This window comes from Triticum urartu, chromosome 7A (genome assembly GCF_056163025.1).
Source record: "Triticum urartu cultivar PI428250 chromosome 7A, HENAU_Tu73, whole genome shotgun sequence".
Taxonomy (NCBI): Eukaryota; Viridiplantae; Streptophyta; class Magnoliopsida; order Poales; family Poaceae; genus Triticum; species Triticum urartu.
In genome coordinates this window covers 54,812,498-54,839,492 of record NC_141879.1, presented here as the reverse complement: position 1 = coordinate 54,839,492, position 26,995 = coordinate 54,812,498, and the positions used below count along the sequence as shown (strand labels likewise).

Genomic DNA, 26,995 nt, shown 5'->3' with positions numbered 1-26,995 from the left:
ATGTTCAAAAAAATAAAAATTGAGCGTCGCTTGTTGGTTGTGCCGGATGCCAGACAATGTAAACACAAGTTGTATTAGCATACTGTAGTTCGGCTTCTTTCTAAGAAATAAAATCCACATTTTTGTCTTTGAGATTAGCTGCTCAAAGTCACCCAAACCTAACGTCCGCGAGATATTCGGGTGACTGTTTTTCTTTTCTCTAGAAGCAGTAAAACACTTCGTTTTTTTATTTCAGTGCCACGTAGTCCGGGTTGGCACGGCCAGGGCGCGTCCCACCGTGCCCACGCACACTCGTACTCGTATCCGTGCCGCACCCGCATCCAAAGTTTCCAAACCCCCCAGAGAGGAGAAAAGCGTGTCGAAAGGGGAACCCAAGTCCCGCACGCCGCACGCCGAACTCGTCGCCGGAATCGTCGTTCCAGCAGCCCAGCCCGCCGACAGAGGGAGCGTAGGGAGTAGGCGACGAGGGATCGTCGGAGATGGTGCGGGTGCGTGGGCAGGCGAACGTGGCGGCGGCGGAGAACCGGGGCCGCTTCCTCCGCCTCGCCGAGCCGGGCATCAACTTCTTCAACCGCCGCGCCGGCGAGCTCGTCGCCGGGACCCTCTCCACCCGCGTCCAGTCGCTCGAGATCAAGACCAAGGTTCTCTTTCTTTTCCCCCTTCGCTTCCCGTCCCTCAGGCGATTGCTCTGTTCTGTTCCCCCTGGATTGATGGTACCCTACCCTAAATTCATCATCTTTATCACTCGCCCGGGCTAGATTCGCGATTAATACTACTTGCTGGGATGCTAGTAGTAACTTAGTAGTTGATCAATCGTGGTTGCCCAATTCTCTGCAGCGTTGGGAAGAGTTGTTGCTATAGGTTGAAAACATGAAACAACCCGGGCCAAGCCTAAATTCACCAAATTAAGAGCTGTCTGCGCCCAGGACCTCGTGTCCAGTCCGTTACAACAACCCATGTTACTAGTTTCGACTTTAGCCACAAAATAATACATATATGTGTTTGCGCCTTTGCAATCCCCATGTAAGCTAGGGAGGGAATTTGTTTTGCCATTTCGGAACCAGTTCTTTTGGCGCTAGATTGTTCGTTGGGAGGTGGTTGGTAGTTAAGATCATTTGTTGAGTTACAATGAGGTTGCAGCACACAGAATTGGTAGTTAATCTGTGCTATGCTTTCTGTCCCTTAGCCACGTCTAGATTGCTATGTTCCCCCTGGATAGATGTTAGCCTAGATTGATCGTCCGCGTCACTTGCCACTGCCGGATTCATAATTAAGAACTGCTGGATTATGATCCCACAGAGAAATAACATAGATTCAAATGGAAATCATTCAATATACACATAACAAAATCCATAGAACTTGCCTTGTGCTCCGATTCATCAGAAGAGTCCACCTTCCTATGCAGAGTCTTAGGATGAAACTTGAAGTCTGTGACATGTACATGGCCCATTCCATTGTTAGTTCAAATCATTGTTGCGTTACAATGAGACCGCAGCAGGCACTGATGCTAGATTCTGAATGTTAAAAAAGATAGTAGTGTTAACGCTGTGGGATGATGTTAATATTGATAGAGAAATTATGTGTGACAGTTGGAGAACATTGTTTGCACAACGTTGGTTCCTGGACTTAAATTGGGTTTATAACTGGAGCAAACCATCCTTTTTATCTAATTTTTGCTACTGATGGGAGATGTTTGGAAACTTGGCCATAATGACCTAATCGTTCACTTGAGTTTCTGACCATGTGATTGATGAGCTGTAGTACCTAAAATCCAGGTGAATGCAATGACGGCTTTGCTTATTTGTATACTTGCTGAAATAATTGATGATCTCCTTTTCCCTTGCAGGATAATGTCTTTGTTCAGCTGATCTGTACAATTCAATACCGGGTTGTTAAGGAGAATGCAGATGATGCATTCTACAAGTTGCAGAATCCCCCAACAGCAAATTCAGTCCTACGTCTTTGATGGTAAATAATCATATCTTGCTGTGTTGTTTATACTGTTTCTTTAAAGCCTAAGCTGGTGTTCTTTCTCTGGAAAATAGTGGTCTGAGCCATAGTTCCAAGAATGGAGCTGGACAGTCTTTTTGAGCAGAAAATTTTGTTGCAAAGGCTGTACTTGAGGAGCTTGAAAAGGTAACCCCATTAACCTGTTTTTCTTATTACATGTGCTACTTACTGCCACAGCACATCATTACATGTATTTAAGTCATTCTGCCGGCTCTGAAGTTGAAAAGCGTTGAGGTCCTGATGTATAATATTATAGTCGTGACCCTTTGCATTTTCCCTGTTATACAAGGAGCCTTTTGTGTATTGTACCACACATGTACGTGTATAGCCTATGGCCACCTAGGAATACAAGTTTGAGTCGTGCCGCTTCGGATCTGGGGGCATGCGTTTTAGTGCAATTGTCGCTTGTGTAGTGTGGTCGACGAGGCTATGTCGCTTGTGTCGTGGCCTCTGTTTGGTTTCTGATCTGGTTTCCCTTGTAAACTAGATCAATCCTCTTTTTGAATGAGATCACATTCAGGTGGAACCCCCTCCCCCCATGCCGGGTTTAAAACAAGAAACACATCCCACCCCAAATTCGACAAACAAATGTGTTCGTTTTAATTTGTAAATTTGCTACCAGCCGCCTTGCATGCTCACATGACTTCAATTTCTGTTCATTCATTCCGGCAAGAAAAAAGTTTTGGCAGCTACAACAATAGTTCTTGCAGCGACAATTGTAGTTATCTGCTAGTTTTAATACTGATGCTAGCACTATTTATCTAAATTTTAATTTGTGTTACTCAATCTGATGTTAGCATGAAAGTTTGTATGAGTGCGCGTTAAGATCAAACTAGAGAAGCCTGCCCCCTTTGAGGTTCTTAGGGAATGTTGAGCGAGGTAAATTACCCCTAATGTTCCATGTGCTATACAAGAAGATGCCGCCTTTTTGTGCAAATTACGATACGATTGACCATGTTATAGAACATTGTGGGGATGGGATTCATGATCAAAAGGAGTTTTTTTTGGCGATTTTATGATGGTTCCAACTTAGGGCCAGGTCTGATTCTCTCCAAGCTTCTCCAAATCTGCATATGGCTTCTGTCGCTAGCTTCTAGCTTCCCCCGGCGATTAGAGAACATTCAGGATGAGCAGCAGCTTCTCCAACCAGCCTTGGCCTGGCAGAGCTCTTCTGGCCTGTTCGGCAAGACTTGGGTCGGAACAAACAAGCCCATTTGAAGGGAGACAGGAGTGTAACGATTAGTTGGGCTCATGGTGCCCAAACATTTTCTTTGGTGGTAGCAGTGTGGATGTAAATATGAACAACTCCAGCTTTCTAGTTTTGTGAAGCTGGGCTGGCCCAGCTTGGTTTTACGCTCTGGGAAGTTCACTCCATGGAGCTCAGGCGTTCGGGTCAACTTCACTAGTGGAGTTTGTGGAGTTGAGAGTTGGGGAGAATCAGAACAGGCCCTTAGATGTGTTTCCAGCCTAGAAATGAGTTCATTGCTCAGCCTTGTGGTATTACCACCTGTGGAAGAGGTGGCTGGGCTAGTAGAAGCCAAGGTGGTCGTGGAGGGAAAACTAGGCATGACTCGACCTGATGTATATGGAGAAAGATGATTTTGACCCCGCGAATGGAAATATAGGTACTTGCAGTGCCAATGCGAACAACTGTTAATTTAGGGGATCCTGGTACGAAGCCACCTTGCAAGAGGTTATTGATTGCAGGCAACCCCGCGTCGTTGGTAAAGGGACCTCCCTTGTGCAAGGGGAAATAAGGTGACAAGTCTTAAGACCGTGAGGGCAAAATTGGGACGAGTAATTCAGCTCAGGGTTCTTTGGAAGTTCAAGTGAAAAGGCAGAGGATGGCAGGGTGTGCCGCTCCTGATAGCGTTTTCATCGCTTCCCCATACCTACCGTTGCACTCTTCGTTGCCTGTCGATTTGGCTTGGTGTCCTTCCCTTGTTTGCGGGTTATGTGTCACGGACTTGGTTCCGCATCCCACGCTCCCTTGCTGGGCGTCCCTAGCCTTGGCGAAAGGTAGCGACGTGCACTTGGGCCCTTGTCGTCCTTGGGTAAGTTCGGGGGCGGTGCCTGAGCTTGCAGCTATGGCGACAACTTGCATGGGAGCACATGATGTAGGAACAAGGCAGCACACAAGTAACTCGTAGCCAGGGAAAGGATGCCTAGTCGGACTTGCAGGCAGTGGAGAATACACGAGAGGTGTGGGAAGGGGTGAAAATGCTGGCGGGAGCGGATGCTGCTGTCGTCAGTCAGCCTTCAGACCTAGAGCTGAGCGGCGAGGGTATGGCGAAAGCGGAAGCGAGGAAGATGGGAAGAGGACACTGGGAGGAGAAAGGCACCATCCGCCACCCTATGCTTATGCATCAGCCATGACGGTGGACGATTGTTGGTAGATATGACGGTGGACGATTGTTGGTAGATCCAGTGTTTACAGTGGATCTGCTACTTGGGATGGCATGACATGGTTGTTGTGGAGTGAGGTGCCACAACTATTGTGGGTGTGTTTGGTTGTTGGCGGCAGGTCACTCTGATATGTCCACTGTCGTCACGTAGTCTGAGCTCCCTTGTGTGGCTCAGTGGTTGTGAAAGCCCTGCACTTATTATGGTTGGCGCCAATGATGACGGCGACCGTGAGCGTTGTTTCCTTCATGAAGTCTTCATTGAGGTGCTACATCCCTCTCCATCGTGATTGTCGGTTTGGCAGGGTTGCTATGGTCAAGCTCGGTGGATGACGGAGCGACGACTTCAAATGATGGTTGCATGCCGAGGTGACGACTTCGGTCGACGATGCAACAACAGTTAATGGACAGGTCTCTGAATCTACAACGCAAGGGCGGCGCCCTGATGTTATGAGGGTAGTGAGTTTGTCGGCATGGTCGACGTGATCTGCAGGTTCGGTCTGGCTGCTACGTCCGGGCAGTAGCCTCAGATGTTTGGTGCAATGTTTGTGGTCTTAAGTGGCCGTCTCTTTTGGAGAGATAGAAGCACCAAAATCCTCAAGCTCATGGTGGATCAACACTGAGATTGGAGAGATAGAAGCCGTGTTGTGCTCTAGTCTATGTCTTTGTGAAGAAATCGACCAAATGTAAATTGGAAGGCACATCTGAAGAGCAATAATTTGATCTTGCACACTTGAGCACATGAAGGAATCATAAACATTAATATGCTTGGTGAGCTCATGGTTCATAGGGTAGTACGCAATACTACTTGTACTATCTGACACAAGAGAGTAGGTGTAGTGACAAAAACACCAAAGTTCTCAAGCAGTCATCGTAGCCAAGTCACCTCTGCTGCCAAAAGAGTCATAGCTCGCAACTCCGCCTCTGCACTCGAACAAGAAAGTGAAGTATGTTTCTTCGTCTTCCAGGTAATGAGAAAAGTACCAAGAAATACATAGTAAGTAGAAGCAGACCGTCGAACTTGAGCGTGGGAAGAAGAGACGACGAGAGTCCCATGAAGGTATAGAACATGGAGGAGGTGACTGTACTGGATCGAAGTGGGAGCAGAGATAAACTGACTTAGAATGTGAATGGGATATGGAATGTTCGGAAGAGTGGCATCTAAATAGACAAGACTCTTAACAAGATGACGGTAGCGCGTCAAATCAGACAAATGCTCGCCGTCATAAGCACGCAGGTGGACGTTGAGCTCCATAGGAGTCTCAACAGTGCTTTCCAATAAAAGCAATGTGAGTAAGAAGGTCCTGGATATACTTCTCTTGGGAAATAAAGAAGTCATTAGAGGCAGCAAGGTGGGTCAAGATCAGACATAAGAAACTAGTCACTAAGACGAGCCGTCACAAAGGCAATGTACTCAGAATCATCACCAGTAATGATAATGTCATCGACATATAGAAGAAGAGTTCGACGACGAAATGAAAGGTGGACATATAGTGCAGGCTCACGAGTACTAGTAAGAAAACCACCCATACTCATCACTAAGACGAAACACTCAAACTAGGCACGAGGGGTTTGTTGGAGAGAGCGACGAATACTAGGAATCATGCCATCAGCACCAGAATACCTAGGTGGTGGCTACGTACATTATGCAACTAGACCTCCTTATGCAACTCACCATTAAGAAATATGTTTTTGGCATCAAGCTGAGAGACAAGCAAATGGCGAATAGAAACCACAATGAGAAGTGTGCGATGAGTAGTCATGTGGGCCACATGAGCAAATGTCTCATCTGGTCATGGCCATATTCCTGCTGAAAGCCACATACCACATAAGCTTTGTCACGCCCAAGAGAACAATCGGTCTTAACATTGTTGACTCACTTACAAGTATACATGGCCATGGGAAACCCGGCTTGACCTGACCTGGCCTGATCTTGCCTATGGGCTGAGCCTGGGCCTATGTTTTGAGCCCGAAGGATTGGCCGCGCTTGCGCTTGACATATTTGTGTTTTAGGGAAGAGGCCCGGCCCGAGGCATGACTGGTTTTTTCATTGATGGGACAGGCCTAGGTCTGAAATCTAGGCCTGATGGCCGGGCCGGGCCGGGGCCTACATTTTGCTGCTACGGGCTTTATTAGACTCGGCCTGGCCTAAGTCAGCACTTGGAGGAAGGGAAATGAGATCCCATGTGCTAGTGAGCTCACTAGTAGCAATTTCCTCTGTTGTTCGGGATGAATAATAACAACACGATAAGAAGTCTAGACGCCAAAATAACCATAACGGTCAATAGTAGGTTGATCTGGAGGTGGTGCGTTGCCAATAGAAGGTGGCATGGTAGTCGAGGGAGATGGTGCATTAGAAGAATCCACAACACACGGGCAACCAATGTGGTAAAGAAGAGGACGCGGGGGAATCATCATAGAAGCCTCGGGGGACGAGCAAGGTGATGTAGGCTTAGGTAACGAACGAGGCAGGGAAGCCGTAGGTGACGACGGCATGGGGTCTAAAACAGTAGTATGGGAAGGTATGATGGGATGCATGGATGAGGACAATGCATGAGTGATAGGTGTATTGAGAAAAGTGAAGAAAGAAATATCCTTAATGGGGAGGCCGAAGGAGAGGATCGACATGGATAAAAAGGATGAGACTCATCAAAAGTCATATCCTAAGAAATGTGCATCCGACAACTGACAGTATCCCAACATGGATAACCCTTCTGCTCATCATTGTAACATAAGAAGACACATTCAACAGACTGAGCAGACAGTTTGGTGCGTTTAAGGAAGGGGGGCAAAGAACAACGTAGCAAAAACAACCAAATAAATAAAACATTGAGTAGTCACGAAAACGACCAACAAGATGCTCGAGAGAAATGTCAACCTGTAAAGCAGAAGATGGGATAGGTGAAAGTAGAAACAACCTCAACCCAACGCACGAGCCACCTTAAAGGTGACAATGCTTGCTCTCATCAACACCATTCTAAGCATGAGCACCAAGATAAGAGAACTGAGCAAGTGTGCTCTTCTCAGCGACGAATCCGCCCGGCAAATGAGAGATATACTCACGAGTTGAATCTGCATGGAAGACATGGATAGAAGTGGAAAGCTCGGTATGAACCATGGTGGCAAACGTAATGTAACGCCCTTGATGCGGCTATATCTCCCACGTGTCGAAGCACGACTTAGAGGCATAACCGCATTGAAAGCAATGTCGCAAGTGAGGTAATCTTCACACAACTCATGTAATATATAAGGGACAGAGATACATAGTTGGCTTACACTCGCCACTTCACACAATTACATGAATAAAGCATTACATCATCCAAATACAATCAAGGTCCGACTACGGAACCAAAATAACAGAAGACTACCCTAAATGCTACACAGATCCTCGATCGACCCGACTGGGCTCCACTACTGATCAACTGGAAACGAAACAACATAAAAGACAAGATCTTCATCGAGCTCCTCCTTGAGCTTGGTTGTGTCACCTGCTCGGTAACATCGGCACCTGCAAACTGGTTTTGGAAGTATCTGTGAGTCACAGGGACTCAGCAATCTCACACCCTCGCGATCAAGACTATTTAAGCTCATGGGTAAGGTAAAGGTATGATGTGGAGCTGCAGCAAGCGACTAGCATATATGGTGGCTAACCTATTCGCAAAAGAGAGCGAGAAGAGAAGGCAAAAGAATGATCGAACAACTATTGATCAAGAAGTGATCCTAGAACAACCTGCGTCAAGCATAACTCCAACACCGTGTTCACTTCCCGGACTCCGCTGGAAAGAGACCCTCACGGTTACACACGCGGTTGATGCATTTTAATTAAGATCAACTTCAGGTTTTCTACAACCGAACGTTAACAAATTCCCATCTGCCCATAACCGCGGGCACGGCTTTCGAAAGTTCATAACCCTGCAGGGGTGTCCCAACTTAGCCCATCACAAGCTCTCACGGTCAACGAAGGATATTCCTTCTAGCGGAAAGACCCGATCAGACTCGGAATCCCGGTTACAAGACATTTCAACAATGGTAAAACAAGACCAGCAAAGCCACCCAGATGTGCCGACAAATCCCGATAGGAGCTGCACATATCTCGTTCTCAGGGCACACCGGATGAGCAAGACGTCGGGTAAGCCAGCCCAGAGTTGCCCCTGGTAGCCTCGGACATCGCTCAGTTGGACCAACACTCAGAGGAGCACTGGCCCGGGGGGTTAAAATAAAGATGACCCTTGAGTCTGCAGAACCCAAGGGAAAGAAAAGGCTAGGTGGCGAATGGTAAAACCAATGTTGGGCCTTGCTGAAGGAGTTTTATTCAAGGCGAACTGTCAAGGGGTTCCCATTATAATCCAACCGCGTAAGGAACGCAAAATCCGGGAACATAACATCGATATGACGGAAACTAGGGCGGCAAGAGTGGAACAAAACACTAGGCATAAGGTCGAGCCTTTCACCCTTTATCAAGTATATAGATGCATTAATTAAATAAGATATATTATGATATCCCAACAAGTAAACATGTTCCAACAAGGAACAATATCTCCATGTTCCAACAACGAACAACTTCAATCTTCACCTGTAACTAACAACGCTATAAGAGGGGCTGAGCAAAGCGGTAACATAGCCAAACAACGGTTTGCTAGGACAAGGTGGGTTAGAGGCTTGGTTCAACAATATGGGAGGCGTGATAAGCAAGTGGTAGGTATCGCAGCATAGGCATAGCAAAAGAGTGAGCAACTAGCAAGCAAAGATAGAAGTGATTTCGAGGGTATGGTCATCTTGCCTGAAATCCCGCAAGGAAGAAGAACGAGTCCATGAAGAAGACAAACGGACGTAGACGAACGGATCCTCACAAACACGACGTTACCGGATACCGAGAAGAAGTACACCGGAAAAGAGCAAACAACATAGTAAACAACCACCACATAATCATGGCATGATGCACAATCAAGTATGATGAATGTCCGATTTAAATATGCATGGCATGGCAAAGGGCACAAACAAAACTACAAGTTAAGTGGAGCTCAATATGCAACGGAACACCACATCAATTATTTAGTTCTCTCTCGGTTAGGTACTCAACAATATTAAATATTGGTTAACATGGCAAGAGGTGAAACATAAAGGAATTATCTATCTAAACAATTTTAAATGGGGCCGGATATAGCAAACAACAAATTCAGTAAATCCCCATATGCCTTAGTAATTTATTGCAACAACAGTTTAAACATTTTAATTGTTGTTATCATGATGCGGATAACATGAACACATTTTAATTTTTATTAAAAGTTGACGAGAGCATTATGAAGCATTTGTCACCATGGTAGAAAGGAAAGGGGTGCCACGGCAACGATAACGAAAACGGTGCCACGGCAGCGTTCCGGTTCCGGTAACTCGATTGAGACGTCGGTGCAAAAGAAAGTGTGGCGGGAAGGTGGGGTGCTCCCGGTTACCGGGTTCCCACATGACGGTGACAAGGTAAAAGAGGGCAACATGCACCGACAAATCGAGCACAGTGCAAGCACGAGCATCTCATACATCGCAAGCATTCGTTCAAGGACGTCGTCTCAGGGTTATACCTTCGAAGCGTGCAAGCGGGACAGTTCTCGTTCGGTGCAAAGTAGAGGAAGTAGACGGTCTCAGGACGTTCGTAGTGGAAGTAGTGGTACTATCGGTCATCGGTGATCAACGGGACGGATGCAAGTTTTGAAAACATGATGATGCAATGCACATGATGACATGACAAGATGCAACATGCAAGCGAATGACATGGCAACAACAACGAATAACTGGAAGACACCTGGCGCAACGGTCTCGGGGCGTCACACGTAAGACCATAGATAAGACCTCACTATAAGAAATAAAATATATCTGTGTGTCGAGAGATCATCTATAAAAGTAATATAGTAACGATGGCTCCTTTCGAGGCAGAGTTAGAAGCCAAACATCAGAGTGAGAAAGTTCGAAAGGACGTTGAGGCATAGTCTCGCTATGAGGATAAGGTAACTGAACCTGTTTACAAGCCGACAAACCTGACAGTCTAAAGTCATACCTCCAAAGATAGATCCAAGAAGACCATGCCGAGTTAAGGGTGGGAGATGAGAGCCACACAAGTGACCTAGGACGATGATGCCACAAAGAGTCGGTAGTCAAGGTAACACAGGCGAAGAGACTGGCAGCGGTGGCGGCGGAGGGAAGATGAAACCGGTCAAGCTCTCGGAGACCCTGTGAGTCACGGTGTCGAGGGCTAGCACCAAGTAGACCACCCGTGTGATGATCCTAATCAAAACAAGAGGCAAAGTCGAGAATGACTACAACCAGAGTCGACAATCTAACTACCTGAAATGTGGCAAGTCAAGGAACATGAGCAAAAGAAGGAACATGACGAGACAAAGTGCTAAGAGCGCCTCGATTACCAACTGGGAGGGAAGTACCATTAGCAGTAAGAACATGAACATGAGAATCTAGAGGTTTGAGTGGAGGACAAAATGGGAGAAGCACCAGTACCAAGGATCCATGGAAATGTACTCAACTGTGTAAAAAGTGGTCTCGGTACTAGAAGAATCAGTAGGATCCATAGAAATGTACCCGACTGTAAAAAGTGGCTCTTAGTACTAAAAGAATCAGTAGCGAAACCTGCAAAACTGTCTATGGAGAACTAAAAGAAGCATTTAGAAGACACTGAAGTCTCGTAATCTCCAGCATAGCTAGGGGCTCAACTGAAGAGGCCGACGAAGAAGTGCCAGAGGATGAAGAACCAGAAGCAGTGAGTAGTTGTTGAAGTCATGCAATCTCCTGCGCGGTGAAGGACACCGCTGAAGTGGTTCACGTAGAACTACCATAAGAGGAGTGGCCACCAGCACTTGTGTAAGCAGCTAGAGGTGGTGTAGCACGACAAATACCGGTTGTAGAGGTCGGTGGAGGAGATGAGGTCGCAGGCATAGAAGCGCCAAGCAAGAGAAGGTGCATGTGTGAGACGTAGTCGGTGGGTGATGTGCACAAAGGGAAGGGAAATGTTGCGCCCTGAGGTACTCACCCACCGTAGGCAGTTTTGAAATAGAAACAAACCCTGGTGAGAAACTACAAGCGGTTTCAACGTAACAATTGCCTCAATGTTTTCCTGCAGGTGGTTTGAATTCTAACCGTCTATGATGCTTTCTATAACAAGAATATCCACCTCTGGTGTGGGTATTATAGGCGGCTTTGATGTCTTGGCTCACAACCGCTTCACAGGGCCGCTTGTAGTGCCCATTTTTGTACTAGTGTCGAGTCTGGAACAACAATGGACATGTTGGGCCCTATTATCTTGGAGTTGTTTGTAGAGAAGCTAGGGGGACTAGCTCTCAAGAATGCTACTGGTCTAGAGATGAGAATGGTCGCCTGCTAGTATATCTGGTGGGAGCGTCGACCCATCGTACATGAGAAAAAGGCGGGATTGGCCGTGCGTGCCATGATGAGCAACACAATAATAGTTGCAAACTCCATTGCTCAGAAGGAGCGGGCACCATCTCTGATTCGAAATAGGACTCGGCCAGTGTCAGGTAGGTTTCAAGCTCAATGTGGGCGCCTTCCCCCATGTTAATGGATGTAATGGGTCCTTGGAGCTGTTCTCTGTGACTCGTAGCTTTCTGGCGGCTATACATGCAGATACAAGTAATAGGCCCTCAACGTTCCTTCTATAAAATTGAAGCGGTTCTAATGGGTCTCCAACTAGTAGAAGGAATGGGCAATCATCTACCTCGTGGTGGAGAGCGATGGCACTACCATCTCTATATGGGAGGATAGTTGGATCTTGGGTCTATCCACTTTGCCCCCCACGGTCATACCGGGGAGTACAACATTTGGTACTGTCGATCAACTCATCGACTCAGAAAATTGGACATGGTGACAAGAGGTGATCTGTAACTTTTTTTTATTCTGCCAGAAGCCGAAGCCATCCTGTATATCCCGCTGCGTTTTGGTGGTGGTGATGATTTTCTTGCTTGGGCCCATGGAAGAAGTGGCATCTACTCTATTAAAACTGCGTACCGTGCTCTCGTGACTCGGAAAGAGCGTGCTGCTCTAGAGGAAGGGACGGTCACGAATATCTCACAGACCGATGAACAAATGTGGAAGCTACTATGGAAGCTCAAGGTTTTGCCGAAGGTGTGTGTATTCTTGTGGCGAGTTGTCCGTGGTATCCTACCTGATGAGTGCACCCTTCGACGTCGTCATATCAAAGTCATCAGTAGATGCAATGTATGTCTTGCGATGGATGAGGATCTGATGCACGCTTTAGTGCATTGCTCTCATGCCAAGTTTTTTTGGGAACAAGCGCGTGCGTTCTTTGGCATTCGAAGACCTCGCTTGCACCCAAATACATGGTCTCGGGATATTCTCTATGATGGGCAATTCTCTGACAATGAGAGGGTTGTGATGATCTCTGTCATGTGGTCTATATGGCATTCAAGAAACAGGGTTACTCATGATGACGAACAGCTCGACCCATTCACTTTGGTCAAGCGCATCAGGGAGGATCTGGCGTTGTTTGATATACCCTAGTCTCATGTTTCCATTCTTCCTGGACATGGCTAGGTACTGCCTGACGTAAGGGTTGTTAAGATCAACACGGATGCGGCTTTGAGCATGGATTTCGACAAGGTGGGTGGGTGCTGGCGGAGTTGCGCGCTCCAGCACTGCTTTACTTGGCGCTTGGAGTAAACCCCACTTGGGGTCTCTGATCCGTTCATTGGTGAGATGATGGCGCTGCGAGATGGGGTGATTTTTGCAACCTGCGTGGATTCTCACATGTGATCATGGAAACAGATTGCCTGGAGATTGTTAATCTCTGGAAAACTCGCCACTATAGCTTGTTTGTTGTGGCACCAGTATTATCAGAAATTGGAGAGCTAGCTTCCTCTTTCTTCTTTTGATATTCAACATGTAAACCGATCAACCAATGTACTAGCCCATCTTTGTGCAAAACATGCATCCACTCTGACGGTTACCGAAAGTTGGACTGGTTCGAGACCCTCTTTCCTGCTCACCAGCTTGTTAGCTGATGATGCCAGGAGTTCGTTCGTTGAATAAAGCTCTCTGATTGGAACGCAAAAAAAAACTAGTAGAAGGAATGGGTAATCAACTACCTCGAGGTGGAGAACGACTCATTGGAGATTGTACTTCAGGTGTGGTGGTGGCACTACAGGAATGAAACATGCTGAGTATAGCTTCGACAAGGCGCATAAGGCACTATGGGCAAGAAGCAATTGAGGTTTCACATGAACTCGCTCGCTTTAGCTTCATTGAGTGATCCTGCGAGGTCCGGAGTAAGGGTTGAAACCGGATCGAATAATTGCTGGACCGAATCCGGTTTCGAATTCATAGGATATGGGAAGAGAAAACACTAATTGCTGGACTGAATCCAGTTTTGAATTCAAGGATATGCGAAGAGAAAATGCTATCTCGCGGATATGGAACCGGATAGCGGATTCCTACACGCCTACACTAGATCGGGAATACGATGCGGTGCAGGCATTATCTGCCAGATACCAAATTATTTGTATTTACGATCAGTTATCCGGTCTAAAATTTTAATTATCCAATTTTTATGTTATGTTGGCCGTGCAACTAGCCAAAAAATGACTTACAACAATTTTTCTCGAGAAACCCAAGAGGCACTCAACTAGCGACGTGGGTGCATAGCTATTAGCTAGTTCTTCGACTTTGCGGCTTTCCTGGTCTATGCACACACCCTCATTCTTTTTTTATATAGCACCAACCGTTGGTACCCTACGCTTGGGAGCGCTTTGGAAGGGAGGTGGTACTAAACAATCGCCTCCGACACCCGTAGACTGTTCGCAACTTTCTTCTAGATGAAAGCAGTTCGCAGTTCACTGTTGTGTGTTGTGCACATGCAGTCGGAGAGGCATAGAGAAATGTGGTGCATGCGCTTTAGTCTTTAGAGGCCCTTTCTTCTAGATGAAAGCAGTTCGCAGTTCACTGTTGTGTGTTGTGCACATGCAGTCGGAGAGGCGTAGAGAAATGTGGTGCATGCGCTTTAGTCTTTAGAGGCCCAATATGCAAGCACTTCGTGGTTTGTTTTATGGGTTGGATTACTACGAGGGAATAATCAGTGAAAAGATCAGCCAAAGAATAAGGCATAGAGCGATGGATGACTAGGTTACGTACTGTTAATCATTTGTGGCTCTTTTTGTGTATTCTTGAGTACTTGTGGATGTTTCTTATTTACGATTATGTTTGTCCACTTTTGACCCGAGTGCATTCCGTTATCGTATTGGTATTTGAATCCGCATAATCTGGTATTCGAATATGCACCCGTCCCACTTCTGAATCCGAAAATAAATTTGGAATAGGATACGTATGACCATTATCGATCCGAATGCGATCTGGTTTCACCCTTAGTCCAGAGGGATCATCCGTCTAATTTCCTGGTTCCATTTCTAGTAAAGGACATATTAATTGTTTAAATTAATTCACCAATTTTTTAAGAAGCATGTTAATTTGCAAATTGGGATGGAAAGAAGCACCGATCTGACCAGCATGAGCCAACCTCCAATATTGAGCAAATTAGCTATCTATGTGGGGATGCGATTGTGATGTAATTGAGATCTTTATCCAAAAGAGGCTGCAAGTGGACCTTGCGAATCTTCTTTAACGACAAGGGGGGGCTTAGGTAGGTGCACGGTGTTAAGCTTGTTGAATTCATACTCCAGCCAACTCATCCAAAAACTAAACTTATGGAAAGAGATGGGCAATATATTTCAACACTCTCCCTCATGGCTAGGCTATTCAGTCCTTAGATGTGGGATCGATGTAGGCCGTAGAATCTTTTTCTTTAATACTACGTTGGCAGGGTCTCAGACTCAAAACCTCTTGGCTCGGATACCATATTTAATTCATGCTCCAGCTAACTCATCCAAAAGTCCGAATTGATGAAGAGAAATGGACATAATATTTTAAAAAAGCTTCATGCACCAGCCAGCACAACAAAAGTCTGAACTGATGGAAAGGGCTAGGGTAATCCTCATATACACTTCAACACTCCCTCTCACGTGTGATGCCAGAAAATCAACACATGAATAGACTCAGAGGTATAGCTCAAGAGGCCTATACGTGAACACAGAGGGGGGCAACAATAAAGTTTTGGATAAACTGCGTAAGTCAGGACTTGAACTCAAGACCATAGGCGTTGATAAAATGTTAAGCTTTATGCCACTAGCCAATGCAACCAAAAGTCCAGACCAATGGGAAGGGCTAGGCAATCCACATATGCACTTCAACAACCCCCTCACATGTGTTGTGGAAGTCAACATGTTAATAGAGGTATGGCTCAAGAGGCCTATATGTGGACACAGAGGGGGGCAACAACAATTTTTTAATAAATTGCAAAAACTCAAGTCCTTAGGCCTTGATACCATGTTGAGCTTCATGCACTAGCCAACGCAACCAAAAGTCTGAATTGATGGAAAGGGCTAAGGCAATTCACATATAGACTTCACACACATGGGAGCAGCAAGAAGGCACATGGGAAGCCTTTTATGATCCTTGAAGCTCAAGTTCGCCGCAAATGGATTGGTACGACGGGTGCAATTGTCTTTTCGTGCTGCGGAGCACTTGTCAAAATTGGTGCATAAGCCTGCCAAAGAGCTAGGCACAAGTCGTTCCAAGATTAGTTTGTCGCATGTTGGAGAGAGGACGACAACCACGTCGACAATGTACAATGACGCTCGGTGCTTGGCGCCAAGGCAACGCAGTGGCTCTAACATGCCTATGCCCTATAAATAAGAAACAACAACACCGAAAGGGGGTTGCCTTGCCACAACCCACGACGGTGAAGAATATGCCTTCCAGCCATGACGGCGAAAGGATTTTTGAGGATGTCGGTTGTAGAATAATGCAGACCAACTTGATGAATCTGTCCCCAAAGTCGGTGTGCCGCAAGAGCTGTAGAAGGAAGGGCCATGAGATTGAACGGAATGCCTTCACAACGTCAACCTTGAGCGCGAGCATCTGATGTGCAAGGCAGTGGCGGTGAGCTAAACCATATGGAAGTTGTCGTGAATGGAGCAACCGTGAATGAAGGCGCTCTGGTTTTCCTTGATTAGCTCGAGGAGTCAATGTACGACACAGAGGGCAAGCCGCCTGGAGAAAAACCTACCAAAGCTATATGACAAATAGATCCGGTAGAAGTGCTTGATCAGGACCGATTTTTCCTTTAGTAACAAGACGATGAGGGCACCATTGAGTTCGGGAGGCTAACCACATAGAGCTGGTGGATGGTGGCGGTAATCTCGTGTTTGACGATCTCCCAATTGAGCTCATAAAACCACAAGGCAAGGGACGGTACAACCCATGATTGTTGACTAGTCTACCAGCATCTTCTCCTTATCCTCGTTGGTCAAGGTGACAACATCGTCATAGGCAATGGTGACCAACATGCTTTTTATGGTGGCGATGGCACGCATGGGTGTGGAAGTAGCGTGTGTTCTTACTTTCCGTGCCCAACATCTGCTCCCTATCCTCGTGGGAGCGCTGGCGGGCAATGGTACGCTTGAGGGATGCCAAACCAAGCAACTTAAGCTTTAACTCTTTGCATAGGTTGAACTTCTTGAGGGAGAACTGTCAAGACTCTTGCACCACGTTGAGCAGGAAGATGCTTTCATTGGCCATGAGTAGTTGTAGCTTGATGCTACCAATATTTTGATTGCTCCACGACCGCATTGGCCGTACGCTTTACCAGTGACACCCAAATGCTGGATTGGGTCGAGGTGCGGTTGCACATTCCAGTCATCGCAACCACCTAGCGGAAGCCATCAAAATTCGGCTAGATATCCTCGAAGTGGAACTTGTGAGCCCTAGGCGTCAAAAGCGTGGCGCACAGGATAATTGGGCAGTGACTTGACACCATGGAGAATCCAACGTGGAACAAGCAACTAGGATGTCGTTATTCCCAGTCCATCGAGCAGATCAAGCTGTCCAGCCACACCAAGGTCGGCGACCATCTCTCATTGCTCCAAGTGTAGCGCCGCTCGATGAGGTTAATCTCACCAAGCTCGAGGTCATCGAGGAAACGGTGGAATCTGGCCCCAGATTCCATCGTTTCCTCGATGACCTCGAGCTTGAAGTCGTCGGTACAGCCCAGGGTCCATGGTGAGAGGAGCACAACTCCCGTGACTCTTGGAGTAAGGCGAGGCGATACACATCAGGTAAAGGATCATATATGGTCGAGAGGCACTAAGGGCCAGTTCTTTTGCAGCTTATAGTAGCTTAACTACCAAATTTAGCCAAAAGTTCAAAAGAACTTGCTTTGGGGTGCTGGGCTTAACTTATTTTCAAGTGCATCTCCTTCACAATGGAAACAAGATGGGGGTCGAGTGACTTCCCGCAGTAGCTCACTTAAAAATGATAAGTTATATCCAAATGCCACTGTTATTTGCACATTTTACAACAAACATGCCACAACACTCACCTCCCATTATTCTCTCGAACACCCAAAAGAAAACCGACTGGACTTGTTCACCCCCCTCGCACGAGAGAACAAATTGGGGAGCTCTTCGTCCCTCGTTGCTAGGGTTCCTGCTAGCCATCGCCACATGAACCACCATCACATCTCAGTCCAGTCGTCCACACCCGCCGCCCCTCCCGTTCCCTTAACGGCCACCACCAAGAACGGAGGGTAGTCGTTCTAGCCCCTGTCGTCCCCCTTTGATCCCTCGACGCTTGGACACCGATGAGCTTCAAGGCTGCGCGTAGTTGGCCTGAGCACGACAGGAGCAACAACTCGTCATGTTGCCCTCGCCTAAGCTGTTGGTCGTGAGCCTGAGCACCTGCTCGTCGTGGGAAGGTGAAAATCGCCTTTGTTCCTTCAGATGTGTCGCTCTTTGTGGGGCAGCTGCGGTTCTTCTATGACCAGTCGCTGGAGGTGATGAAGAGCATGTCGACGGCCTTCTACTTCTAGTCCATCTCGTCGGGATGGTTTCCATTGGAATTGGATAATGGATATCTAGATTACTACTTTCTGCTCGTTGTCACCATCACTTTGCTGAACTTTGCCATTTTTGTTGCCCTTGCCAAAAACTACACGCCCAAGAGGGCTAGATAGTTGGATTCCTCTTCTTCGTGTGAACTACACATATGGTAGGACAAAATGAGTGAACCTTTAAGAAAGGAAATACTTCTCGTATTCTGTTGCTTTTCTTATTCCCTGGAATGGGTGTTTAAGCACGTGCGTGCGAGGTGTGTCAAAATATGCACGCGAGGGGCGGTCTCTCAGAGTGCATGGCATAGAACGGTTCGAATTTAAATCCCGTGATCATGGTGCGTGTCTCCCTTTTAGTTGGCAAATTATGGCGGTAGCACAAGGTGACTTTGGCTGGATGGTGCTCTTCGAGTATCGAGCTTCAAGGAAAATTTTATGTTTAACCTTAGATGGTTTTCGGCACGGTTGAGAATGGATCTTATGTTCACAAGGAGAGCACCTCTCATCACTTTGCATCCATTGATCAAGGTAATATAGGTACCATACGTGCTATTGTTGTGAGTGTCTTTCCTTGATGGTTAGGTTTATGGTGTATGCTTTTGTTGAGAGAACCATGTAATACTTTAAAGATCTTCCTTATTCATATCATATTCTCAAGGACTCGTATGTGAGACAATGATGTTTGCCTGATATTCGTATGTGTGACAATGATCTTCCATTTGTTCGACTATAACACTACATGATGTTTGCAAATTGATTTTATGTTCAAAGGTGGCCTTAGAGGAGTTTGGAGTGTCCAGGGGAAGGAGAAGCGAAGCAAAGGATACCCGGTGGTGGAATGATGATGTCCAGAAGGCTATTAAGGAGACGAAAGATTGTTTCAGACGCCTATACCTTGATAGGAGTGCAGACAACATAGAGACGTACTAGATGGCGACGAAGGCTGCAAAGTGAGCTGTCAGTGAAGTAAGCGGTCGGGCGTATGAGGACCTCTATACCAGCGGTTAGGCACGAAGGAAGGCGAAAGAGGCATCTATAAGATGGCCAGGATCGGAGAGAGGAAGACGAGGGTTGTTGTCCAAGTCAAATGCATCAAAGGACGGAGCAGACTAACTCCTGGTGAAGGATGAGGAGATTAAGCTTATATGGCGGGAGTACTTCGACAAGCTATTCAATGGGGAGAATGAGAATTCTACCATTCAACTGGATGACTCCTTTGACCGCTCGCCGTGGCCTGCAACAGCACCCGCGGTGCCTCGTGTGTGACCAAGAACCGAAGACGATCAGACACTTGATGCTCACATGCCCATTCACTAAGCAGACATGGCACGAGGTCCTATCTTGACTACGCTTGCCGGCGTCACCGCCCGAGCACGACGACTCGCTCATGGACTGGTGGCTGTGTGCGAAGGAGTCCACGCCGCCAACACTACGCAAGGCTCTGAAATCCGTAGCGCTCTTAGTACCATGGATGCTCTGGAAGCATATGAACGCGTGCGTGTTTGACCATGTTAGCCCATCGCTCAATGAGCTAGTTGACAAGATCAAGGACGAGGCCCGATGCTGGGCAAAGGCCGGAGCTCAAGGGCTCAGGGTCGTTTTGCCATCATCCTGGGACGTCCACTGAGCCAATGTTGGCTGTGTAAACCTGCCTCCTAGGAGGATGTAAATTCCCTCTCTTTCCAATGCAATGAAACGCAAAAGCCATTTGCGTTTTCTCGAAAACTGGATGACTCCTTTGATTATACTAGCAGGCATTTTGTGCGGCGAATCCAAGAGTCTGAGGTCAAGGAGGCTTTAAAAGGATGAAAGGAGGCAAGGCGATGGTCCCTGATTGTATCCCCATTCAGGTGTGGAAAGGCCTCGAGGACATAGCGATAGTATGGCTAACCAAGCTTTTCAACCTCATTTTTGGGGCAAACAAGATGCCAGAAGAATGTAGACGGAGTATATTAGTACCAATCTTAAAGAACGAGGGGGATGTTCAGAGTTGTACCAATCACCATGGAATTAAGCTGATGAGCCATACAATGGAGCTATGGGAGAGTCATTGAGCACCACTTAAGAAGAATGACAGGCGTGACCAAAAATCAGTTTGGGTTCATGCCTGGGAGGTCGACCATGGAAGCAATTTTCTTGGTACGACAACTTATGGAGAGATACAGGGAGCATAAGAACCTGCATATGGTGTTCATCGACTTGGAGAAGGCCTATGATAAAATATCACGGAATGTCATGTGGTGGGCCTTGGAGAAACACAAAATCCCAGCAAAGTACATTACCCTCATCAAGGACATGTACGATAATGTTGTGGCAAGTGTTCGAACAAGTGATGTCGACACTACATCAAGGGTCAGCTTCGAGCCCTTATCTTTTTGCTTTGGTGATGGATGAGGTCACAAGGGATATACAAGAAGATATCCCATGGTGTATGCTCTTTGCGGATGATGTGGTGCTAGTTGACGATAGTCAGACGAGGGTCAATAGGAAGTTAGAGTTACAGAGACAAACCTTGGAATTGAAAGGTTTTATGGTTAGTAGAACTAAAACCGAGTACATGAGGTGTGGTTTTAGTACTACTAGGCGCGAGGAGGAGGAGGTTAGCCTTGATGGGCAAGTGGTGCCTCAGAAGGACAACTTTTGATATTGGGGATCAAAGCTGTAGAAGGATGGGGGTATTGATGAAGATGTGAATCATCGAATCAAAGCCGAATAGATGAAGTGGTGCCAAGTTTCTGGCATTGTCTGTGACAAGAGAGTGCCACAAAAGCTAAAAAAGGCAAGTTCTACAGGATGGATGTTCGACCTGCAATGTTGTATGGTGTTGAGTGTTGGCCGACTAAAAGGCAACATGTTCAACAGTTAGGTGTAGCGGAGTTGCGCATGTTGACATTGATGTGTGGCCACACGAGGAAGGATCGGGTCTGAAATGATGAATACGAGATGGAGTTGGCGTAGCACCAATTGATGAGAAGCTTGTACAGCATCGTATGAGATGGTTTGGGCATATTCAGCGCAGGCCTCTAGAAGCTCCAGTGCATAGCCGATGGCTAAAGCGTGCGGATAATGTTAAGAGAGGTCGGGTAGACCGAATTTGACATGGGAGGAGTCCGTAAAGAGAGATATGAAGGATTGGAGTATCACCAAAGAACTAGCCATGGACAGGGGTGCGTGGAAGCTTGCTATCCATGTGCCAGAACCATGAGTTGGTCGTGAGATCTTATGGATTTTTCACTTTCTGAATATAAAACTTTAAGAAATGAACTGGAGCGAGGGACAAGGAATAGATACTTGATGTGCCTGCTTGGGAGGCAATTAAAAAGGAATTGGTGGTCCGCTGTCCTCACTCCTTTGAATGATTCATTTTCTTTTGGTGTGCAATGACATGACTAATGCCGACACATCTCCACCGTGGGTTTTATATTTTCACTAATCATGTCAAGTTTCCCCTTCATTGGAGTAACTACTTAAGGAATCTGTTAACCGGTTCATGGTTCCTGTAGCAAGAAAGAAGCCAAATCTAAATTTCTTAATGAACGGGGGAATGTATATTGCCGTATTTAAGATTTTAATTATTGATACAGTTTATCAATAGGATCTATTGACAGTCTAAATTCTCAGAATGCAGTCTAAATGAGACTCAACCTCTTAAACCAGCTCAAGTGCTCTATTCAACTCAAAACAAAGTACAAGAGACATTTGGAGGTGGCTTTTATGGACGCGTACTACCACAATGTGCATTTGGAGTACTTGTTGAAAGGTAAAGTTCTTGGAATCTTTATATCTTAACCAAGATCATCCTCCCCTCCCGCTGCAAATTTACGTTCGTGTATCATGCTGTCTAGGTGTTATCAGATCTTAGCATTACCCCAACCTTTACTTGCAAGTGTTCACTAGGTGTATTACTTGCCAGCTAACTTCTTTAAAATTAATCTCTTTGAATGTTACAGCCAATTGAATTTGGGTGCTTTTGTGATGATTCACCTCATGCGTGTCCTAAAAGTATTTGCAAAAAGAGAAGAGAACAAAGATACTGTTTTTTTCCGGGTAAGAACAAAGATAGTTGATACGAGATTGTGCTTGCAATTCTTCATGATGTCTTGCATTTCATATGCATGGTAGTCTTCAACTATTCATTGACTTTGGTTACATTTTGAGGCATCAGTTTGATGAATTTTATCATTTAGCATGTCTAGCTCTGCATACTAGTAGAGTTTGTACTAACATTACCAAACTGTACTTAAGAAAACCACACTGCTTCCTTGATATTTGGACAATTAACTCTGCCTTTCCCTGCCATGTTATAATTAGCAAACCACAACCACTTTTCAAGTACTCAACTCCACATAATGTTATGCAGCACATATTGATTCTAATATGTTCCTCCTTCGGTCTTACAGGTTGCTCTTTGCCTCGAGCGCAATCTGGATTGAAGCAGCTTGAAGCATGTTTGAGTTTGAAGGAAGCTGATATCTGTCCTGCCAAGGTATGTCCGTAAATATATTTTTGACATTTTTTGTATCAGCACAACTGAAATTTTAATCTCTTCAGTTGTTCCAAAATTCAGTGGTTCAGTACAGTAAAGATGAGAAACCCATGAGTTCTCCATTGACACGGCTGCTGCATTTGTGATAAACTTTTAAAAGGTGGAAAAGCAAGCTGAAGGTATGTGCACTCCTCATGGCTGTTCTTGTCTCTTTTTTTTCTTAACGTTATTGTCTCAAGTTGTTTGCCTGTTGGATAGTGGAATTTCACAATTTATGTCACAGTTAGAACACTTGGAGAGGGATTTGTAACTGAATGTTAGACTCAACAGTAGATAAACGAGTTAACTGACCACTGCAGTATCGATTATCATGCATGTTTTATGAGCTTTTGAGAAGGGTGACAGATATCATTTGTACGATCCAAAGCTAAATAATTTTGTTCTCTTTGTCTAGCTTCGTACTTTGGTGATGTACCTGCTTACAGCCAAGGACCTCTTCAGAGTATTACCTAAGTAGACCATGTTCATGCACTTTGAGTGAAACAACGAGTCATCAGAGTTATGATGTAATTCTGTGAACACCCTTTTTATGTGAGAAATGCATCGTCTCAATTTTTAAGTTTAAACCTCATATGGGAGGATAGTTGTGATTTCCAAATGTTCTGATTTTCGTCATGAGAAATGGCACGGGCTGAATTTGGCCACTGTTTTGAGGAAGGAGGTCAACAGTGTTCCCATAATCTTTATGATTCAGCATTAGCTTTACACCTTTGTCATTTAACTGTCGAAGGTAAAACTATGATGGAAATTATTTCGAGTGTACTGGGTTTATGTTTCTTTCCTTGCCAAGACACTGCATAAGTGCGATGACGTATATGATCTGGAGAAATGGTTCTGATACTCCTAGAGAGGCTATAGTGTATTGTACTGTTTGTTCAATAGAAAATATGGATTCATGTGTATTGTACTAGACTATTGCCGGTGATCAAAGACATTGGAAGAGGGGTGACGGAACACGTAAGGCCTCGTTTGGTAGGAGAGGATCGAGGGGGTTTTGAAGGGAATTTCCTCGCGTGGCCCAGAAACCCTGCGAAACCTCGATGGCCCATTTGGTACACGGGGTTTCGGCGGCCCAACCCCCTCTGACCCCCTCCCACACCCTCCTTTTCACGCGGTTCAGAGCCCTCGAGGGGGGACGCGCGGATTTGGGGAGGAAACGACACCGCGCCGCCGCCCGCTCACAGTGCCGCCGCACGACTCCTCCTCAACGCGCCATCTACGCCGACGTACCTCCTCCGCCGGCTTCTCCCCGATGGTAAGCCCTCGCCTCGTCTCCCCCTCTTTCCCCTCATCGTTCAGGTTTCTTCCATCCACCCGTCCATGGCTGCCGCCTGGTCTTCCCCGGCGAGCTCACCAAGCACGCCGTCTCCGAGGGCACCAGGGCCGTCACCAAGTTCACCTCCTCCTAGACTGATGACATATTGTTGGTTTCTGTATCTGCACTGTTGACTCTGCCTATCTATCTGCAGGTAGTGGTAGTAGTACGTGTTGTTGATTTTTTACTTGGTGACTGAATTGATCTCTGCTATGCACATTAGGTGTATCATGGAGCGGCTGTAGTAGTAGCTTCAGACTTGGCTCCGGCGGTGCTCTGTAGTTAGGTGATGGTGTGTGCTCTGACCATGTTATCCTACTGCAAGATTTTTGCTGGAATTCATGTTCTTGGATAAATCAGAAGTGGCATATGCAACTGAATTATGTCGCTCTTAAGTCTTAACTAGCAAATGTCCTACCTAGAAAATGTGCAGATGTTTGCCGATTACTGTGTAGCAAACTGTTAGCAATGTAGTACTATTTTGGCCATTAGTCTTTTTTCCGAACCATGCATGTATGAGAGCTGATAAAGGTACAAAAGAGGTTCATCTACAGGATACACTACACTCATGTTCTTATTTGACAACCTGCTGCTTGGATTCTTGTTTGGGTGGATGAGTTGCCTCCATCTTTATATGCTTACTAATGGTTGTTCATGTTCTAGAATTGTCTCGGTTTCCCAGTTCCAAGTTCCAACTGGTGGAATACATCTTTTTGAAGAATTAATTGTGTGTTACTGATTCAATTTGGCTGCTGCGACGTAAAGAGCAGGTTGTGGCAGATATATTGTTCACCCTGCTTCATCCAGGCTGCTTCTGGAACTGTGGGAAGAATGGAAGACTTGGCTGCTTGTGAGACGATGGGCTGGCTGAGTCCGAGCAGTGAACTACTAGGAAGAGGAACCCATAAGCATCTAGATGGATGGAGAGGTTAGTAGGATTAACTTAATTAGTACTCAAGTCCCAGCATTTGCATGATGTGCTCATATACACCCACACGTATGTTCCATCCATATAAAAGGATTCAGATATAGTTGCATGAAAGTGTAGTACATGATTTGACTGAGATCCGATTTGGGGAACTCAAAGTGTTTGTTCATAGTTGTGGTCTGACATTGATATATTGTTCTCTGCAACTACTGTACTGGACTAGAGAGGAGATGTTATTCTGAAAAACATCACTCCTCTGGGTGCCTTATTTTTGTTCAATAGTTTTTTTTCCTTGTTTGAGTGTCGCTTTGCTAATTTTGTCTCTATTTGAAGGCTATATCATCTGAGCAGTCATCCATTACCCAGCTTAAGCCAATACAGGTTACACTCCAAACAGACCGGGCAAGTGATTGTCTCTCTGTAGATATTATATAGGCAATATTCTGCCAAGCTTAGAAATATATATTATCCCAAGTTTGGTGTATATTCATTTTTATTTGCATTCGTTTATGTTTATAATTAGGGTCAGATGCTCGTTCAGTTGCACATGTTTGTCTGGAGGAATCGTGCTTATAAACATTCTTTATACCTTGTATTGTACAAGTCGTCATCAGTCACTCAATTGATTAGGTGGATGTTTGTTTCTAGTCTGAATGATTATGTATCATCTTACATGCCTGTTCCGAGTTTTCCTTTGCCTGAATCATAATCAATTAACGGATAAGATCTTACACAGTTTGTTTCTTGTTTTGTATACTATTCCAAGTTGGTCTGTACTGCTTTTGTTGGAGAAGACATGAAGATGCAGTACTACTATGGAAATGTCTAATTGTTTGCCACTAAGATTGTAGTTCTCATATGATTCTCTTGCTGCTATTGAGTGATCCTTCATATTGTGGCTGTATGTGTTCTCTGGTTTATAAAGGTCATAGTGATTATTTTTGTGGAGTCCCCCTTGTTAGTTTATTTTTTCAGGTTACATCCTCAACTAAGATTTGGTAAGTAGCCATCTCCTATCTTCTCGGCACCGATTCTTTTTGCCATTCACCTGAGAAAGACAACATTAATACTAAGCTCTTGCTATGATCTTGAATTTTTGCAGTGCAAATGGCGGACATTTAGCTAGTGGTACATGCCTTGCCGAGCTCCCCGACGGATAGTGCCTGACTTGCAAGCATGGCGGAGGCTTTGTCCACGGTCTTGCAGTGGACGATATTGTTTGGTCGGCAATGATAAAGTGTTCCCACAATGGCTGCCAGAGCGAGTCACCTAGCACGAGCTTGATGATCACCATAGTGCTTCTACACTTCTGTAGCAACATGATTAGTTTTACGTGTGGATTCTACCTGTAGCAAGTTTTTCTGTTATGATGTTGTTTTGCTTGTAAAGATTGGATTTTTGGATGCCTTGCACTATCGTAAATCAATATGCAAACCCTGCGTATCAAAAAACACTTCTATACAAAAAGGATTGTGACTAGAGGGGGATTGGGAATTCAGGGGGATTTGAGAGGATTGGGTGGAAGAGATGGATTCACCGAATCCCCTCAAATCCCCACCCCTTTTGGGGCTGGAAACCCCCCTCTACCAAACAAGGCCTAAGGGGGAGGGGCAGTTGTCCAGATCTTCAGGAATGAAACAAACAAAGAAAATATATAACTAACTAAAGAGAAAGAATAGAACTAAAAACACATGCAACCAAAGGTTTTGGATCCAACTCTCAAGTCAATAACGTTCTCGTCAATATGGATTCTCGGAGATCAAGAGGAAAACAAGAAGGCAAAGGTCTTGTTCACCCTCATGAGGTGGATAATTTGTTC

The 26,995-nt window shown here is 45.7% G+C and overlaps 1 protein-coding gene across 13 annotated transcripts; it reads left to right on the top strand.

Moving 5' to 3' along the window:
• Nucleotides 1-301: 301 nt before the first annotated feature.
• Nucleotides 302-26,650, top strand: LOC125520113 (hypersensitive-induced response protein 4-like). Of its 13 annotated transcripts, none has more exons than XM_087534902.1 (7): nt 302-641; nt 1,847-1,968; nt 2,046-2,136; nt 22,045-22,147; nt 22,338-22,434; nt 22,788-22,873; nt 22,955-26,649. In XM_087534902.1, exons 1-2 carry the CDS (start codon nt 480-482, stop codon nt 1,964-1,966), a joined length of 282 nt encoding a protein of 93 aa, XP_087391028.1. In that variant the 5' UTR covers nt 302-479; the 3' UTR covers nt 1,967-1,968; nt 2,046-2,136; nt 22,045-22,147; nt 22,338-22,434; nt 22,788-22,873; nt 22,955-26,649. The 13 variants fall into 13 exon arrangements, with proteins under 13 accessions (XP_087391028.1, XP_087391026.1, XP_087391027.1 ...); XM_087534900.1 differs by having other exon boundaries at nt 22,009-22,147; XM_087534901.1 differs by lacking the exon at nt 22,338-22,434 and having other exon boundaries at nt 22,009-22,147.
• The last annotated feature ends 345 nt before the right edge of the window (nt 26,651-26,995 follow it).

Bases quoted from the DNA above. Each gene is read 5' to 3' on its own strand.
- LOC125520113 (XM_087534895.1), top strand. From the start codon at position 2,069: ATGGAGCTGGACAGTCTTTTTGAGCAGAAAATTTTGTTGCAAAGGCTG. The intron at 2,137-22,015 runs GTAACCCCATTA...CTCAGAATGCAG, and splicing joins TACTTGAGGAGCTTGAAAAG to TCTAAATGAGACTCAACCTC. The intron at 22,435-22,787 runs GTAAGAACAAAG...TCGGTCTTACAG, and splicing joins AAGATACTGTTTTTTTCCGG to GTTGCTCTTTGCCTCGAGCG.